This window comes from Peromyscus leucopus, chromosome 4 (genome assembly GCF_004664715.2).
Source record: "Peromyscus leucopus breed LL Stock chromosome 4, UCI_PerLeu_2.1, whole genome shotgun sequence".
In the NCBI taxonomy this organism is placed as follows: domain Eukaryota; kingdom Metazoa; phylum Chordata; class Mammalia; order Rodentia; family Cricetidae; genus Peromyscus; species Peromyscus leucopus.
This window is the reverse complement of record NC_051066.1, coordinates 135,251,109-135,271,030: the sequence shown is the minus strand read 5'-3', so window position 1 is coordinate 135,271,030 and position 19,922 is coordinate 135,251,109. Positions and strand designations below refer to the sequence as shown.

General features: G+C 48.5%; 1 protein-coding gene across 3 annotated transcripts in view; it reads right to left on the bottom strand.

Annotated features, from left to right (window-relative positions):
• Nucleotides 1–930: 930 nt before the first annotated feature.
• Nucleotides 931–19,922, bottom strand: part of Ppp1r16b (protein phosphatase 1 regulatory subunit 16B) — a 99,581-nt gene continuing 80,589 nt past the window's right edge. The window contains exons 5-11 of one of the 3 annotated variants that reach the window (XM_028889244.1): nucleotides 17,792–17,895; nucleotides 15,897–16,021; nucleotides 13,572–13,697; nucleotides 12,952–13,027; nucleotides 11,795–11,924; nucleotides 11,502–11,670; nucleotides 931–5,654 (exon numbers count right to left, since the gene is read on the bottom strand). In XM_028889244.1, the coding sequence (XP_028745077.1) occupies nucleotides 5,145–5,654; nucleotides 11,502–11,670; nucleotides 11,795–11,924; nucleotides 12,952–13,027; nucleotides 13,572–13,697; nucleotides 15,897–16,021; nucleotides 17,792–17,895 (1,240 nt within the window). In that variant the 3' untranslated portion in view covers nucleotides 931–5,144. The remainder of the gene's footprint in view (nucleotides 5,655–11,501; nucleotides 11,671–11,794; nucleotides 11,925–12,951; nucleotides 13,028–13,571; nucleotides 13,698–15,896; nucleotides 16,022–17,791; nucleotides 17,896–19,922) is intronic. The other 2 variants (XM_037205408.1, XM_028889245.2) reach the window with 2 other exon arrangements.

Sequence of the window (19,922 nt, the reverse complement as noted above, 5' to 3'; positions counted from 1 at the left end):
CTATAAAACGTGATCTTTGTTTATCTTTTGATTCAAGGCTTCATGTAGCCTAGACTGGCCTCAAATTCACCTTGGAGCAAAGGAGGACCTTGCCTTTCTAATCCACTGCCTATATATACCTCAGTAAACTTAAAACAGATGAATGCTGCTGTGAATCTCTCTGTCTCTCTGTCTCTGTCTCTCTGTTTCTCTGTCTCTCTCTCTCTCTCTCTGTCTCTCTCTCTGTCTCTCTCTCTGTCTCTCTCTCTCTCTCTCTCTCTCTCTCTCTCTCTCTCTCTCTCTCTCTCTCTCTCTCTCTCCATCCTTTCCCAGCCCCAACCTACTCAGGGAAGTTATTCAAGCCCAAGTGTGGGGCCTTCACGACATTAGCTCTTGCATGTAATAAGGACAGGGGTCATGGCCTGGGGCTGTTCAACCATACAGTGTATCTTTACCTCTATTTCCTGGGTTAAAAGTGAGAAGAATCAGAGTTTACCTACGGTCCTGTTGAATGAGGTAGAGCTTCATCATTGTTCTCCACTATAAGCTAAATGAGAAAGCCCAGAGGGAAGCATGGAAAAGCCCAGGACAAGCCAGTGTGTCCCGAGTACACAGCAGAGGAGGGGGGTGCCCTGGTAACATAAATTTGTCACCAGTCAAACTGTAAAATATATGCTGCTGTAGGGCGTCATGTAATTTCAAAGAGGATGTTTGGCAGAATAAAGCCCAATGCTAACCACCTGGAATTCATAAGTTCTCACCATCTCCCAACTGAAAAAGCCCTTCAGCTCCACCTATGACTCCCCAAAGCTCCTCCTGTCCTGGGGACCTCCCGGGAGAGCCTTCTGGGTGCAGGAAGGTCTGGGAGCCCCCCTGGCACCATCTCCTGGAGAACTCAAGTCATCCCTAGGCAGGTGAGCGCACAGCAATAACCACAGTCAGGCCAACAGGTGTTATTAAAAGGAATTTAATAATCTTAATTAAAAATCCATAACAGCGAATTCCGTCACAGGCCTTGGCAGCTGGAAGTAACTCCAGGGGCACAAGCCCCTTGGGGATATGGTCAGATCCCATCTTGGAGGCATGGAGCTACTTTAATACAATATCAAAGATCCATGAGAATTTTTTTTAAAAAAAGTTTTAAATATATTAGACTCTTTTGATTGCCATTTTTACACAAAGCTGCTGATACAGTATACAGAGTTTTAACTTTTTTCACATAAAATACATTTTTTTTTTTCCTTAAGTGTTCTCTGTACATCAGTGGCTTCTGGTCTGGTGAGTTATTGCGGAGGGCTGGGTGTCTGCAGACTTTTCCTGGGTGTGCAGAGCCAGGCCCCCCACGGTGGCACGTTAAAGGACCCACAAGAAGTAGGCCCTTTGGCCAACAAGGGACTCCTGCGGAGGAGAGGCCTGGGGCTCTCCAGGAAAGTGGTGGGTCACTTCAGTGGAGCTGTCCCCTGGCCATGTGACCCTTGGCTTTTCCGTGCCCTGGGGAAGGGAAGGCTGTCGCCAGGCTACAACTAGCGAGCGTTCAGACAGTCCTTCTGGCATCATGTAAGGGTGGCCCCTCTGCAAAGCATCCTGGTACTCTGCTTTGGGAGAGCAGGTAGGAGAGAAGCTCAAGGTCAAAGGGTATCAGACACTAAGAGCCAAAACTCTCACACTGTTACAAAGCTAGACTGTGCCAGGTCAACCAGGGAGCATATTTTATTTTTATTTATTTATTTTGTTTTTTGAAGACAGGGTTTCTCTGTATAGCCCTGACTGGCCTTGAACTCAGAAGTACACTGCCTGTCTCTGCCTCCCCAGTGCTGGGATTAAAGGTGTGTGCCACTATGTCCGACTGGGTGCCACACTCTGGCAACCTTTCCAAACATCTAAAAGTTCATCAAACAGTGCAGAGAAGCTTCGTTAATGCTGAATATTTGATAAAGAATTATATCCCCAAAGTCTTCAGTAGACCTGGGCTTAAGATTCATTCCAATTCCCTGAGCTACTGGCCAGAAGTTCACAATCTGGTGATAGCTACCAGTTTCTAGTTAGTTAGGGAGCATAAGGTGTGTGCAGGGACCACAGCTCATAGGGAACTGCAGGGCACCCGGTTTGGAAATAGATGTCTTCAGTTTGCCGAGAATGGCTACCAAGACACGGGTTCTGGTCAACTTTGCCAAGCTTTCCCAAGCCCCTGGATCCCCTCCTTCCAGGGAGAGAGGTTGACGCACAGGGGAAGGCTTGCTATGAATAGGAAGGAGTAGTTGTTCTCACTCCCAATACCCACTGGGGGAAGGAGAGAAGACTGTATGATTCCTGTACAAAGATGAGCTAGAGATGACTGTAAATGCGAGGGATGCTTTTGAGAGCAAATTGCTAACTTCTAATTCTTCCAGACACTGACCTCAGACTGCTGTTATATTGCTCTCCCGGGATGCTGGCCTGAAGGTTACCTCTGAAGGCTCTAGGTGGACTGGTGTGGTGTCTGCCTGGGACCCAAGATCTACCATCTGCACTTAGTGGCAAATGTTACCTCAGTGTGGTCAGAAAGCTGCATCCCAACTAAAGAGATTCACATGAAGAACTGCAGGAGCTGCAAAGCACAGGGATACTGGTCAGAATAATGAATGAGTCTGGGAATGCCCACAGTCCTCAAGGGATCAAAGTCCCTGCTGCCTGGCTGGTCCGTCATCTGCAGAAACTAACACCACGCCTGGTGTGTCTCAGCACCTCAACAGGTCACATGAGTGAATTAGTGGGTGGCCCTGGCTCATGCACTGGAGGTTATTCCTCATTGTGGCTCTCAATATTCCAAAGAGTCACAGGAAAAGGCCCTGGGGACTTGGAGCCCAAACAGGGAACATGTGTTTATCCCTGGTGGAAAGCATGAACAATAGCCCATGAGTCCACACTGTTTGAGGCTAGCTCCCATGGAAGGGACAGCTAAGTTTCCCACCCCTCAGGTAGCCAGGGATGGCCCAGGGGGCAGGAAGACGTGATGGGGGTGGAGGAGGAATGACCTGGATGGCTCAGAGAGGGCAATAAATGCCTTCACTCTCTGGCTCCTGAGCAAAGATCTCAGAAACCCTGGGCAGCTGACTCCTAAGAGTACGTGGCTGGCTGCCTGGGCACTGCCCACCTTGTGGCTAAAGTCAGCTCCAGAGGCATTTCAGTGTCTGTCAGAGCCAAATACTGGTTTAAAGCCACAGGTGTGTTTTGATCATCTCCCCTTTCATCCATGGGCTGTAGAGCCTAGCTAAGGCCCCAGGGATTCAAGAAACTGACTTTGTTCTCCCATGCTGCCCCACCATGCCAGGTTGCATTTGCCCTAGAGTTGGGGTGGGGGGGAACCCAGTGTTGTGCACCTCCTTCTGCATCCAGCAGCCTCTAGGGCATCTGGCCCACACTCCTGATCCTGATAAAGCATCACCCCAACCTAGTCAGGTCCTGATTCATCTCCAGTCTACTGAGGTCCCAAGGCCACAGGGGAGACAGAGACCAACTAATGACAAACCTCACTACTAAGGTTGTGGCACAGGGGGCCATGACCGTGTGGGTATCTGTCCCTTACATCCAAATCTAGACTCAGGGACCCTCTCAGGGCTCTAAGAGGTAGTTTATGGACAAATACAAGGAGCACAGAGCAAGGAACAAGCTTGCCGCTTGCCAGGTACACCAGAAGATTTTGGTGGAGCCGGTGTGTCGCACCCAAAGTATAGAGCACAATTTCCATGGGAGAGTGTGGTGGCGAAGTGGTGTGGGCTTCCTTCTCCAGTATCAGGAAGACTAGGGCAGCAAAGCGGTACAGCTGGGATGAGAGCCGACTCCAGCCATGCCGCCCTCTCCTGAAAGCAGCACAGGATAGTGGCCATGGACACCGTAGTTTGCAGCTTTGGGCATTACCACTCCAGTGAAAACGGTCTGGGAGCTTTGAGACCTCCTGGAAGGAGCTAACAAGTGACCTTTGGCAAACAGTCTTACATAGCATCACAGAAAAGGCGAAGCTTGGAAGGCCATGGGCCTGAGAATACTCTGCACACGCGACTGTGTATGGTGGGAGGGTGGTGTGCAGGCAAGCCTCAACTGCTCAGTGTGATGGCTCAGACTGAGAAGAGCTGGCTGAGATGGGCTGGACCAAAACAGCCTGGAAACCACAACAGCTAGGGTGCTGTGTTATATCAGCGTTAACCAGGGTGTCCTCAGCAACACACTCCCCCTTTCCCTGGGAGGCACCCCCACAGAAGCTCCCAACGAAATTCATTTTTCAAACGCCAGACAATAAAACCCAATCATGACACTATCTTGAGAAAAGGCAAATTCAGTTACGTCCCACCTGGAATTTTACAGCCTCAAGGAATGCTTTAACCAAACACAGTTTGGAAAATACCAATGTGCTGCACCCTACCCAACTCCTGTGCTTCCGTAAAAGACCCAAACAAGATTTGGTTTCTCCTGAGAGTGGATGACCTGGTTTTCAAGCTTGGCCCTCAAATGGTCACACACCTGCCTACGGACATGTGCGCGAGGGTGGTTCTCAGCAAGGCTGTGGGGAGCAGGCCTGCACCCACTGATCTGATCCACATTGAATCCTGTCCCTGCGAGGTGTGGGAGATGGCCTAGCCTGGTATGACTCAAAGCAGAACTGTGGGGCTCAGCTGAGCAGGTATGCCTCCCCCATGGAAGCCAACTGGCGTGCCAAGACTGTCTTGGACCCATTCTTCTGGGAATAACCCACAAATTCTCAGCCCCACCAAGAGCTCAGGTATGACATTCCTACATACTGAAGTGTGTGTGTGTGTGTGTGTGTGTGTGTGTGTGTGTGTGTGTGTGTGTGTGTGTGTGTGTGTGTGTAAGGGGGGTGGGTGTTAGTCCTGGTCCCGAGAAGCCTTTACAAAGTACGGAACCGAGATTCCCAAGCCCGCCCTCCCTGAATCAGACTGCAGAGTGCGTTGGGGCCGCTATGCTTCAGATGCAGGCGTTGGGGCGAGGAAGCAGCATGGAGGTGAGTAGGGATGCTGTGGGCAGCTGGGCATGAGGTAAGGTCAGCGTTCCTCTGAAAAGCAGCCCCCCCCCCTGCCTGGCTGCCACCTGACACCTCCCCAGCCAGGGCTGGCTTGGGTTCCAGGGACGCCTCTCCGAGGCAGTGTTCTCTCTCCTCCAGCTCACAGACACTAGGAGATCCGGCAGCAGCCATGGACTTTCTCCTCCATCTCCTCCATGGGGGCCTTGAACTTCAAGAGCGGGGGGTCTCCGCTGGTGACCGTGTAATACACCGAGGTCCCGTTGCTGCTGTAGGGGGAAGTTCTGCCTCCGATCAAGGGGGCCTTGCCTTCGCTGCTGCTCTCCCCTGACCTGGCCACACTGCCGCCCAGGTGGGTGCTTAAGAATGGGTGACTGAGCAGCTTGGCTGCGGCCCGTTGCCTCTTCAGCTCCAGGAGCGTTTGGGGGCTCTGCTCCTTGAAGCCGCTCCAGGGTGGGGGGACCTCAGCCACACCGGGGTTGCCGTAGGCCATGCTGTAGTCAGGCATCTCGTGCATCTTCCATATGTCCCCATTGGCCAGTGCGTACTGGTAGGTGCTGACGGGAGCCCGGAGGCCATTCTCCACAGGCCCATCCAGTTCCCCCCGTGAGATCTTGGTGGAGAATTCGGAGAGCAGCACTGGCTTCTCCAGCCTGGGGTTCTGGAGGGAAGGAGAAGAGCATCAGTACCACCCCGCAGCTAGAGGGCCCGTACCCACCAGCCACCTGCACCTCCGCTGAGGGACTTGAGTGCTGGAACCCATCCTCCATCTGTTTCTCTACCTCGGGGCATTTGGGCCTGTGTTCTGATAGGGCAGACCAAAGCGTCCACCCCAGTGCCAGGGCTGAAGCTAATGAACATGTTCTATTGCCAGTGTCCCGGCATGAGTTAATAGAAATGGAATCAGCGAGACTCGACGTTGAGGCTTTTGCTAGAACAGCTGGAAAGATGTTTCTGTAAGCACCGCAGTTGGTAAAGATGCTGTAAGCTGTGGGCTGCGGAAGCACAGCGTCAAAGGTGTTTTCTCTGCTTGTAAGAGAAGCTGGCATCAAGGAACCCTGGTCACAGGGAGCCTGACTTCGGGGTGTATTCTGAACCCCTAGTTCCTGCGGGGCCCAGACCTTTCCCGTTAGGTGAGCCAATAGATTCCCTTTTGTGTGTAAGTCAATTTTAGTTAGTCCCCCAACCCCATCACTTGTAACTCTTTTTTTTCTCCAGCAGGTCTCCACTTCATATAAGAGTCTCACCTAAGGATCCTATACACTTAATAGTCCTTGGATAATAAGAGCTTGAAAGGTAGCTAATGTCCAGAAACTATAAACAAAAAGGCAGAAACAGCTGATAATAGCCAAGAATTAACCTGCTGTGAAGTCACCATGAACAAATGATGAGACACATGTTTAAAAAAAAAAAACTGGAAAGTCATTCGTGACATGAATGGCAATGAAAAAAGAATGATTTCCCAAATAGAAAAGAATCAATTGGTTGATTGATTGGGTTGGAGAGCTAGCTCAGGCATGGTGGCACAAACCTGTAATCCTAGCACTCAGAAAGAAGGCTGAAGCAGGAGGATCATGGGATCAAGGCTTGTGCATGGAGCAAAACCCTGTCTACACACACACACACACACACACACACACACACACGCACGCACGCACGCACGCACGCACGCACGCACGCGCACGTGCACACACACACACACATACACACGAGAAAAATCGAGAAAGAGAGAGAGAATGTTTTATATGCAAAACTGTCTCTATGTATAGACTTTTCTTCCTAATCGGCCTTTATATGGCACTAGGTATTAAAAGTCCTCTATTAGAAGCAATAGGAGGATGTGTGTAGATTATGTGCAGACATTACTCCATTTTACACATGGACTTGAGCATCTGCAGATTTTGGTATCTGAGGGAAGCCAAGTCCTGAAACTAACACCCCACCACCACCACCAATGAGCACTGAGTAACAACTGCAAGTATTGCCACTTAAAAACTACAGATTAGACAATCACAACTACATGACTGTGGTGGTATGAAAGAAAATGGCCCTCACAGGGAGTGGTACTATTAGGATGTGTGGCTTTGTTGGAGTGTGTGTGCGTGCCCTTGTTGGAGGAAGTGTGTCACTGTGGAGGTGGGCTTTGAGGTCCCATATATTCTCAAGCCACACCCAATGTTTCAGACCACTTCCTGTCGCCTGCAAGATGTAGAACTCTCAGTTCCTTCTCCAGCACCATGTCTGCCTGCCTGCCACCATGTCCCACCATGATGATAATGGACTAAACCTCTGAAAGTGTAAGCCACCACCCAGTTAAATGTTTTCCTTTATAAAAGTTGCTGTGAGGGCTGGAGAGATGGCTCAGCAGTTAAGAGCACTAGCTACTCTTCCAGAGGACCTGGGTTCTGTTCCCAGCACCCATATGGCAGCTCACAACTGTCTGTTAACTCCAGTTTCAGGGGATCTGATACCCATGGCAAAACACTAATGCACATAAAATAAAAATAAAGAGTTGCTGTGGTCATGGTGTCTTTTCACCCTAACTAAGACAGAGGTTGGTACCAGGATTGGGGTATTGCTGTGATAGGCCGGACCATGTTTTGTTAGAGGAATTTGGATTTTGGTATGTTGGGTTAGGAAAGCAGTGGAATGCTTTAAGCACTGCTTAATGGGCCATACTAGTAGGAGCATGGAAGACAATGGTGCTGAGGATTATTTGAACTGTGGGGGGCTGACTCAAGAGGTTTCAGAGGAGAAAAATTTTAGTATGTTGCCTAGAGATCATTCTTGTGATATTTTGGTGAAGAATGTGCCTTTTGCCCTTGTCCAAGGAGTCTGCCCGAGGCTAAAGTGAAGAGTCTTGGATTAATTCTATTGGCAGAGGAAATCTCAAAGTAGCCTAGTATAGACTCTGTTGTATGATTATTAGTGGAAATTCTAATGAAAAGAAGCAAGCTGAGCTGGATAAATTACAAAATATAAAATTTGAGGAGAAAAGAAGCACCAGGAAGTGGAATGGAGCTAAATCCCGTGTTCAAGGAGATAAACAGATTAAGAAACGGAATAAAGGGAATGAGGACCTCAGGGCAAGATCCTACCCAGATAAATTTCTAACTTGTGAAAAGGAATTAAAGAAAAGCTTAGAGTTAGGTGTGGTGGTGCACTCCTTTTAATCCCAGCACTGGGAAGGCAGAGGCAGGAAGATCTCTGAGTTTAAAGCGAGCCTGGTTTATAGACCAAATTCCAGAACAGCCAAGCTTAGGCAGTGAATGAAACCACTGAAAACAGAAAGCCAGTGAAGATGTAATTGAACAAAGGGGCCATGTTCCAGCTCCCGTAAGAAGTAGAATTCGGCATCTTCAGCCACATGGTTCTGCAGTTAAGGATAGAAGAAAGGGGCTAAGAATTTGCCTCTGAGACTAAGGAAAGCCGCTAAGGCCAAGCATGTGTCAAGTGTGTCCCTGAATGGGGACCTTGAGAGGCCATTGCATGAAGCTGTGAGGTTAAAGCCTAGATTGCCTTGGAGACACCAAGATGTTGGAGATGCCAGAGTCATGGGATACCTCCTGAGGAATACAAGCTGCTAACAGGAAGTGGAACCAGCCCAAGAGAGAGAAGTGTGTTACAGTCAACAAGGGTGAAAGAAGTTGGAGATCTGAAGAGCGCTTTGATGTCAGACATGGAGACGTAGAGTTTGGAGTTTGCCCAACTGGTTTTTGGTCTTCCTTTTGTCCAGTATTTCCTCACTAGGTTCCCTTCCCTATCTTTTGGAATAATAATGTATATACTGTGCCATTATATGTTGGAAGTATGTCATCTATTCTTTAATTTTGATTTTACAGGGGATTACTGTTAAGAGATTGCATGAATCTCAGAAGAGACTTTGAACTTTAGACTTTTAAATATGTTTGAGACTGTTATAGACTATGGAGACTTTTGAAGTTGAACTGAATGAATTTTTGCATTATGACATGGCTACAAGCCTTTAGGGGTCAGGGAGTGGAATGTGGTGGTTTGAAAGAAAATAGCCCCCAAAGGGAGTGGCAATATTAGGAGGTGTGTCCTTGTTGGATTGGGTGTGTCCTTGTTGAAGTGTGTCCCTATGGATGTGGGTTTGAGGTGTTATATATGCTCAAGCCACACACAGTGTCTTAGTTTACTTCCTGCAAAACGTAGAACTCTCAGCTCCTTCTCCAGCACCATGTCTGCCTGCATGTTGCCATTCCCACCATGATGATAATGAATTAATCCTCCGAAACTGCAAGCCACCTAATAAATGTTTTCCTCTATTAGAGTTGTCATGGTCATTGTGTCTCTTCACAGCAATAGAAACCCTAAGAAAGACAATGACTTTCTAAAAAAGGCAAAATTCTGAAAGCATAAGATCGTCAACAACACACATTGAGACCAGAGGCCTCTCCCTGACTCCAGAGCTCACCAATTCAGCTAGACTGACTAATCAGAAAGCCCCAGAGGTCCTCCTGTCTCCATCTCCCAGGCACTAGGATACACTAGGTGTGTTTTTCGAATCCAACTTTTTTTTAAAGACAGGGTCTTACAATGTATCTGGCTACCCTGTAACTCACTTTATAGACCAGACTGGCCTTGAACTCAGAGATTCCTCTGCCTCTGCCTCTGCCTCCTGAGTGCTAGGATCAAAGGCATGCAACACCACACCTGCCTGGCTCTTTTTCTTCAATGTGTGTGCTGGAGACTCACTCTCATGTCCCCATGCTTGCATGGCAAACACCTTCCTGGCTGAGCCATCTCCCCAACTACTCCACTTATTTTTCTATAAACATAAAGTTGCTTCAAATCTCAGTCTATTATTGAGAAAGAGAAAAAGTATGCATTCAAGGTCTGAGTCCACTGATTCCCTTTGTAAAGTCATTAAAGTAAGATAAGGGCTCATTCCCTGCTGCTGTTGGGGAAGCAGACGCTTTGTGAATTCAAGATTCAGCTTTGCCCCTACCCCATCACCACGGCCAGAGAAGATGTTCCTGGCTGGAGGTGTAATAGATGTCAGTACTAGGGCTGCGGAAGACTGCTCTCATCTACAACTCCCAACCTATGGAATTCAAGAAATTGCCAAAGACTTGGACAAGCGCCCAGTCCATCTCTGTGTGCTCACACACATCTGTGATGAGCTTATATATGTAAGCATGGAGAGGTCCTTGTGCTGAGCACCAAATCAACGTAATTAGGGCTGTGACAAGGAGAAACTAGAAGAATGGGCAAGCCTGTGCAAAACTGATCCAGACTGGAAGCCCTGTGAAGTGGTTGGTTGTAGTTATATAGTTATGTTGTGGTTACAGACTATGGCACAGAATCAGAGCAAAGAGGTCATTGAAGAGCGCTTCAAATGCAAGCAATAAAATTATTTGGCTCAAAAATAACTAAGAGATTATATTAGATTGGGATGGGCCCTTCTAAGAGGGGTCCTAGGAAATGGCTTGATTGGTAAAGTGCCTGCCACGTAAGGGTTAAGACCTGAGTCTAGACTCCCAGCATCCACTCAAAAAGCTGAGTGTGGTCCCTAATACAGAGTTGGCAGGGACAGATGGACCTCTGGAGATCACTGGCCAGCCTAGCTAATTGGTGAGCATTTGGTTCAGTATGAGAACCTGTCTCAAAAACAACAAACAAACCAATGGTGGCGAGTGACTGATGGATATATCAGACATTGGCCTCCGGCCTGCACACACATGTTCACTCATATGAATATACCTATACCTGTAAATACACTATGTAAACAAAAGTATGTTTTAAATAAAAAGAAATGGAGGTATACACATACACAAGGAAGAAGGCTTGTGAAGACAGAGGTGGAGATCAAAGTCACACTAGAGTGAAGGGACACCCAAGCCACCAGAAGCTGGGAAGAGGCCTTGGACTTCCCCTTCAGGAGCACCAAGAGGAGCCAACTCTATCGACATTTTAGATTTCTAGACTTCAGACCCCTGAGTGTCTCCCATTTTAAGCCCCCAGTGTGACCTCTGCTACCACAGCTGAAGAAGACCGTCTTCTGAGAGTGCCCAGAACCCAGGGCCACTGGTTAGTGCTGGAGCAGTTTCACAGAGACTGTCCCAGACCCCTACTACATTTTTCAGAATACTCCTTTCAACCAGATGTCACCTTGATAAACACCATTCTCAAATCTTTGTTCCCACAAAAGGTCTTAGCCCTTAGCTCCTAGGGTAACTATCATGCTGAGCCTCTCTTCTGGGGAATTCAGGATCAGATTATTAGGGGACAAACAGACCTATGGCAGTCCCTCTGTCTCTGCCAATCATGAGCCTCTGGCATGTAAAGAGGTCTCAACTCTGACGAATATAAGGGTTACCTCTTTAACAATATTAGCCACCACCGTCAGACAGGAGCTAGCAGTTTAAGGGCACTGCCCAGCTATTTCCCTCCTGATGGTTCTCAGATGAGGAAGTAGGACCAGGCTGGGCCCTGTCCTCTTCACAAGGTAGTGGTCAACACGAGAAGGCAAGAGGCCCCTCACCGGGTCCTTGTTCTCCTGGTCTGTCCTGGTCTCCCTGATGTCCCCGTTGTAGGTGGAGGTCCGCTGGTCCTCCGCGGCACTCCGCTGCTGCCACAAGATGGCCTCTCCCTCATACTCCTTCCGGTACAGGTTGGTTCTGTCTGACAGGCTAGCTCGACGCACCACCTTCCTGAGAGGGACAGAGGAGGTGCTGGGAAGGAGCCCTGCACAAGGAGCCACAGGCAGGCGTGTGCGGGGGTGGGGGGTGGGGGAGGGGTGGGGGGGCGGGGGGGGGGGGGCCCTGTACCACTCACCCACGGCTGCCTGCACTGGATGTCCTGCGGCTCAGGGATGACTTGTGCCTCAGCTGGGACTTCATGATCACATCATGCTTGTGTTTAAGCTCCAACAGCAGGACCTTGAACTCCTCCTCCTCGCACAGGTCTGAAGAAGTACAAGATGTCAGTGGCAGAAGGCAAGGGAGGGACTCCATACCACAGGAGGCACCGTGTGAACCCACCAGAAGCTCTGAGAACCTTCTGGGGCACAGAGGGAGGGAAGAAAGCAGCTCCTGCTTATTTCCTTAGAGGAGTGTGGGAATGGGAGACCTGGGCCTCCGAACTCCTCAAGTTCCCAGCTAAGACTCATACCATGCTGGTAGGCTTTGTCAACTTTGACACAAACTTTGGCATATCTGGGAAGAGGGAATCTCAATCGAGGGATTGTCTCCATCAGGCTGTCCTGTGAGCAAGCCTGTGGGGCATCTTCTTGATTAATGACTGATCTGGTACCCCCGGGCAGGTGAGCGTGGGTTGTATAACAAAGCAGGCTGAGCAAGCCCCTTGGCAAGCCAGTAAGCAGCACCCTCCATGGCCTCTCCTTCAGTTTCTGCTTTTTGTTCCCTCAATGATGGACTATGACATGGAAGTGTGAGCCAAATAAACCCATTCCTTCCCAAGTTGCTTTTGGTCAGGGTTTTAATCACAGCAACAGAAAAGCAAACAAGACATATACCCTTGATAGTGTCTGGGAGAGTCATAAAGTCTCCCTGGTGTGAGCACTGAGAGAAACAAGCAGATCCCTCAAGTAGGAAATGAAGTAATGGTGCTGAGAAATCTCCCTAACCCCACCAGCCAATTGACTGAATCTCTCTATCAATCTGTCCATCTACTGGATAACCTGGTCATCTGTACATAGGTTCATCCTCAGCCCACCCATCTACTTATCTACCCATCTGCCTACACATCCATCATCCACCCATCATTACATCCCACATCACATTACCTGTCTACCTTCATCTATCCACCCATTCATCTATCTATCTATCTATCTATCTATCTATCTATCTATCTATCGCTATCATCTACTTACCTACCTACTTTCAGTATGCAGCCATATGTTCAACCATACGTCTACTCACCATCAGAAAAAACTGCTAAGTATGTACGTACAAAGTATTAAGCTGTCTTACCTATTGGCATCTCATCCATGGATGTCCTGGCACTGAGGCTAGCTCCATGGGACACTAACAGCTCTGCCATTGGCATCTGCAACACAGGAAGAAGTTCATGTCCCCCATACTCAGGCCTCAAGGAGCGTAGGAGCTGGAGAGAGTACTCAAGACCTTTTAGGATGTGACCCAAAGAATGGTGGAGGAAAGTTGATTCCCGGGGAAGGCCCTGAACACTGGTGCCACGAGAGAGCCCTGTCTAATATGATGGGCTTGGCACCTCCTCCTAGCATGTCTGGGTTACTACAAGGAGGAGAAGCAGGAGGAGGAGGAATCGGTTGTAATTCCACAGCTGTCGGGTGTCTATGGTTGGCTGCACAGGCTGCGATCACATTTAGGTAAACACATTCTAGAGAAAGCACGCAAAGCAGAAATCAAGGGGATTTTCTCTTGGGCAAACTTGAGTCTTATCCTGTTTGGATGTTTAGGCCAATGTGTCTGCAACCTCCCAGAGCTGTCTCATCTACACACTCACTGTAGCCAGTGCCTTGAGTGGGGCCTTGTACCAATTGCCAGCCCAAAGAGCTTGGAATCAGCAGTTTCACCTTGTGCCTGACTACTCTACAGGGGGCGGGAAGTACCTGTCCCCAGAAGGCTGCTGCATGCAGAGGCTCCCAGCCATCCCAGTCCTTCACATCCACGCGCACTCCATGGTCCAGGAGGAGTTCAGCTGCCCGCAGGTATCCATTGGCTCCAGCTATGTGTAGCTGGAAGAGAGGAAAGAAGTCCAAGTGAGCACTCCAAAGAGGGCTGGCTCCACATTTGGAGGCAGGGTGTCCTTTCTCACCCCAAGCTTCAGATCATCCTTGGGGCTGGAGAATGGAACAGAATGAGGTGGCAACACCAGCCAGGAAGGTTGCAGGGGATCACTAAGTGTGAGAGAGAGAAGTACAATGGGAGGCAGAAAGATGGACTCTTCACCTGAGCCACAGAGAAGGGGTCTCAGAGGTTCAATATGGTCATTTGAAAATATACCTACCTATTCTTTGACATACCTTCTTTTAAAATGTGGAATCTGATTGCTCTGCCTTTGAATGTAGACCAGATTGGCTCACTTCTAACTAACCGAGAAGATATTACGAAGTGGTAGTGTATGATTTATGAGGCTGGGGCATGATAGGCATTGCTGCTCTACCTTACGCTCTCCTGGATTCATCTGGGAGGAGGCAGTCATCTTGTGGAGCCCCAAGGAGCAGTTGTATGAAGGCAAGAAGCTGAGGCCTTCTGCCAACACTGACATCAGCCATGCAACGGAACCACACAAAGGAGACCAACCTCAGATGTGACTGTAGCCCTGGTCAATCTCATGGGAAACGCCAACTCAGAGTCACCCAGCTAAGCAATTCCTAACTCCCTGCTGCACAGAAATGTTGTATCTTTCTATAACTTGGCCTGTAGGATTGTGTGGTATACCTGTAATATGTTTTATATTGTAATAAGCAAAAAAAACTATTTCATTTTACCAGAGATATATGCTGGAGCATTGTCAGTTTTAATTTGTGCAGGTATACCCATGATGACCATAACTTCTAGCAAATGAGTGATTACAGAATCAGCTTTTTCAGAACTCAAAGCAGTTGCCCATTGAAATCCTGAATAAGTATCAATGGTATGGTGTACATATTTCAATTTTCCAAATTCTACAAAGTGAAACACATCCATCTGCCAGATTTAGTTTCTCTGAGTACCCTTTGGGTTATACCCTGCTGGTAATGGAGTCTGATTGTAAAAGGAATGGGCAGGACATTTCCATACAATTTCCTTGGCTTGTTGACAGGTTAAGAAAAATCCTTTTTTAAACCTTTACTATTGACATGATGTTTTTTATGAAATTATGAGGCCTCCAGCACATTTCCTCTCAAGCTGCTGACAGTGACAGCTGAGTTCCAAGAATCAGTGGAGGTAACTAGGTGGCTCTGGGAAAGAGAGGAAGACTCTGTCATTTATCTAAGGATTAGTAAAGCATGTGGCTTATAACTATGTGTTAACTGTGTAGCTGAAGTTTTCCTGGTCCTGCCCAGCTCCCGTGGCCCTGTGGCCGCTTGGACCCAAGTACACACAGAGGCTTATATTAATTAAAACTGCTTGGCCATTAGCTCAGGCTAATTACTGACTAGATCTTACACTTAAATTAACCCATAATTTTTATTTATGTTTAGCCACATGGCTTGGTACCTTTTCTCAGTTCTGCCTTTACATCTTGCTTCCTCTGTGTCTGGCTGGCGACTCCTGACTCCGCCTTCCTGTTCCCAGAATGCTCCTCTCTGCTTATCCCGCCTATACTATACTTCCTGCCTGACTACTGGCCAATCAGCATTTTATTTACCAACCAAATCAGAGCAACACATATTCATAGCGTACAGAAAGGCATCCCCAGCATAACTGGATGGACTGCCAGATGGATAAATGATGGATGAAAGATGAACAGATGGATGGATGGATGGATGGATGGATGGATGGATGGATGGATGGATATATGGATGGAGTGATGGAGTAGTAGATAAAATCTGTTACAGTGACCTCAGGAACGTTGAATGAGAAGGGCTGTGGTTTTCCAGGGCACAGTAGGCAGGGAATGGATGATACAAAGCAAGAGTATGTGGGTGAGTGAACAAATGGTGGCCCTTGAGGAGAGTGTAGGTACTGCCATGGAAACAAAGTAGATGGACATCAGAGCCAAGCCCTAGAGCTCCTGACTCCCAGCCCCAGGTGAGAATGGCCAGAGTCAGAAAGAGGCTGGACCCCAGCCTCAATCGTCTATATTCCCGGAGCAGCAGGGGTCTAGAGGCTCAAAGTCACAAGGGTATAGGCTTTCACTCTACCGGGAACCAGACCCAATTCAGCCCTAGTTGGTCTTGGTTCTGGTACTTGCCTCCAACCCAAACCAGCCTGACCCATCTCCTCACCAGTGTGGCGCCCTGGGCATCTATCCAGTCGAGATCCTGGCCTGCAGCAATCATGCAGTGAATGTCTGATATCATCTTCTGCTCAGGAGCTGCCCGCATCTCATTGATTTTCTCCTGGGTGATGCCTGCAGGGAGGTGAGACGTTACTCAAGAGCGTCAGGTCCTGGGTCCCAAGCAGACAGGGGAGGAATGGTTCCTGTTCCCCAAAGTTTGCCAGTCACCCAGTGCACAAAGATGACAAAGATCATTGTCCCCAGGCCTGCTGAACACAAACATCATGTGTCATGGGACAAGGACCATTCCTTCCTGGCAGCTAGTAGACTTCTTATGAACATCACTCACTTTCTGCATGCTCTTCCACTGGCTAGGTTGGAGCACCTGCCCACTCACCTACAGTTGCCCCAAGTGCTACCTGCCTCATTTTTTGGGTGCTGACCTACGTCATCTCCCCACCTGGTACCCACTGGCCACCCCTTCTGACCAGGGCCTGTTGGTTTCCTTTCTCTCGTATACCACTGTGTATTTCAGCGCCATATGCAATAGATAACACATTCTTTTGTTGTAAGAATGGCTGAATCAGTCACTATATTACTTTCAAATAGAAGGGCCCAGAAAGACTTTTGCTTTTTGTTTTCTGAGAGGGTTCTCACTGTGTAGTGCAGGCTGGCCTCAGACTTGTAGCAATTCTCCTGCCTCAGCCTCCCATATGCTAGGATTACAGGCATAAGCCATTCCAGTTCCAGAGAGACATGATAGAGCTCAAATCTCTGGCTGACAAAAGTGTGCCTGTCACTGGTGGCTACTGATTTAAGGAGAGAACACAAGGCCCTATTAAAAAAAAAAAAAAAAAAAAAAAAAAAAAAACAACCCACGGGATCAAGTTTCCTCTGGAAGAATTCAGGGCAATCTGCAAACTTGAAGGGAGAAAAAAAGGCTACATGCTTATTTTGACAAGCCTTCACATAAGTTAGTATTTGCTACCACATAAGAACAATCAGCAGTGCCCGTGAGCCTATGGCCAACAGAAACTCCGGGTAATTTCATACCACCACGTCCTGTCATTGAAAGAATTAATGGCTTCTATATAGCACATTTACAAACACTGTGGTAGTTTTGTTGAAAGATGACCCAGCTGGCTTCCTTCATACTCCGGCAGCTTTATAACTCCATTGGGGAGTCCGTAGTTTCACCAGGTTGGCACAAAAGTTATTAAAAAAAACTTTCTACAGGAAATGAATGGGGGAAATGCAGGTGCCAGGGAGTGTGGAAGCCAAGTCAACAGTGGCCACAGAGATCTGGGGAGAGGCGAGGCGAGGACCTCTCAGGACCCTGGGACACAGCTACGGGTCTGGATTTAAGACCCTTTTTACTAGGGAGTGCTTCGCAGGCATGCATGTAGGGAGCTGGGACCGGCAGGTGTCTCTTGCTGTTACACGTGCTTCCCTCTGAAGCTCACTGTGAGCCCAGAACAGCCCACATCTTGTTTATCCGGGCCCCTGGCAGGCAGCTTGGTGCCTGGCACCGGGCAGCACCCGCCAATGTTCTTGACTTCTTACCATGTTCCCAAACGGGGACACATCTTTATGATGAGTGTTGACTGAACTGAATTGTCACAGCCGACAAAGAGAAGAGGAGGCCAGCTGAGGCCACCTGCGTGTGTGGGTGACAGTGAGAACAATATCTCCCTCCACACGGCATGTGTTCCAAGGCCCTTTTGTGTCCCCATCTTTTAATCATACAGATGACAATAATAACAAGGACCTGTCCCAGTTATTGGGAGCCAGGCACGAGGCTGGCAGGTACATAGGCAGCTAATGTGCCGTTCCCATCCACTCAAACCATGTTCACTGCAGTACCTCACTGTGCCCATGGTATAATATACTGCTCCTCCTTGCCTTGGTATGCCATGCAGGTCTCAATGACATCCAGGGTGGGTTCATCCTCACAGAGGTCATATGGCATGTTCCCATCAGAGTTGACAGCAAGCAAGTCAGCCCCACTGCAGAGAAAAGGTCAGAGTGAGAGCCAGGAAGGTGTGTCTGGGTTGGTCTGACTATCTCCACCACCTGGCTTCCCATCCACAGCCTCCCTGCACTCCCCAGCAGCCATGACCCCACCTAGGGGTATCCCAGATAAGCGATGCCCTGCCCTTCCCACCACATATCCCGGGAATGCTGTGTTTCCGCATCTCAGGGTCCCAGCAGGAAGGGACCAAGGTCTCAGATGAGCTCCATCAGCAGATGGACACTTCCAGGCAGATGTCAAAGCCCTCTTAGAAAACAATAATAAAAATGATGGAAACAGGAGCAGGACACCTCACCGGCTGCCTGCTTGCAACCAGGCTAGATATAAGTCCTTTGCACACATTACCTTAAGGAGTCTCCCCCAGAGGGGTGCTACTGTGGGCCTCACCTCACTCAAGAGGAGACAATGACTCAGAAAGGCTCTCAATCACGGGCCTCGGGCCACACAGTTTGGATATGACAGGGTCAAGCTCCAAAGCCAGGTCTCTCACCACGTGTCAGCCCTTTTTACTCCATGGTTGCTATGCCAACCTTCACCAGTATGCATATTCATCCTCTTTCAATCCCTTACCCAAAGAGCTGACCAGGACGTGGGAAGAACAGAGCCCTGGGGCACCATGGAAGAACTCACCCTCCAGGCCAATAGCACCTGTGATGGGTAATTCTAATCTGACATGGCCTAGAATCACCTGGGAAGAGTCTCAGCGAAGCCTTGACTAAATCAGGCTGATCTGTCTGTAAGCATGTCTATGGGGGATTGTCTGGATTGTTTTAATTATGTGGAAAGGTCAGGCCCCAAAGTGAGCAGCATCATTTCTGGATGTGAGGCCCCAGACTGCATAGGGGTAGAGAAAGCTAACTGAGTGCTAAACAATATATATAGTCATTTCTCTCTGCCCTTGACTGTGTGACTAGCTGCTTCAACTTCTCGCCTTGATTTCCCCACAATGAGGGACTGTAACCCACGGAATAAATCCTTTCTCCCCTAAGTTGTGTTCTGTCAGTATTTGTCATAGCAAGAGAGACTAGAGCAGTATCCCGGTGTGGCTGTGCGGCACGCCATGACAGAAATGTCTTGGGAACCAGTGAAACAAAATGCAGCTCCACGGATTCTTTCCATCACCCCCAAAGAACCCAGGGGGCCTGGGAACATGTATTTTGCACTCGTGGCTCGGGTAATTCTAATACAGTCCAGCAGGAAAGCACATGAAGCCAGGTTGGCATCACTCCCCACTGACTTCAGGGCCCTCCTGAGGAGGCACCTAATGCCTTATGCTCTGCAAAGACCTGTGTGAGTGGTCACCTGCTCTCCACCCCTTATCCTGACTCCCTGCACTCAGATGCTGTCAGTCTCTAGGATCCCACCCACTGGTCTTGCTTTCCTATCCCATGTGCCCAGGGTCAGCATGTAAAATGGAAGGGGAACTGGGAAAGTAGATAAATCCCTTTAAAAATTAAAAATGGCTACCATATAGCTCAGCAATTCCACATGTGGATATATTTCCAAATCAATGGGAAGCAGGGTCCCGAAGAGAGATCTGTGCATACATGTTACAGCCAAAGGGTATCTATACCCAGTGCTCATCAATGGACAAATGGATGAACGGTTTCTGTCTCTGAGCCCATTACAACATGGATGAACCTTGAGGACATTATGCCGAGTGAAACAGCCCAAGTCATGAAAAGATAAACACTGTTCATTTCCACTAAATGAGTAGCTGCATCAGAGAGAGGCAGAGAGAGCAGTAGTCATGGTAGTCCGGGGTTAAGGGAGATATAGACGGGATGGGAGGAGTCATAGTCAAACAGTTGTGGTCTGTGCAAGGTGAAGCAAGTTCTGGAGATGGATGGAGGCGAGCACACGGCAAGGTGAATATAGGGAATAGCATGGACTGTACACTTAAAAATGGCAAAAAGTATAAATTGTATGCTATTGGCATTTTGACAAAAAAACTATAAAACAAGTAAACACTGAAAAGAAAGAAACAGAGTAGAAAAGACC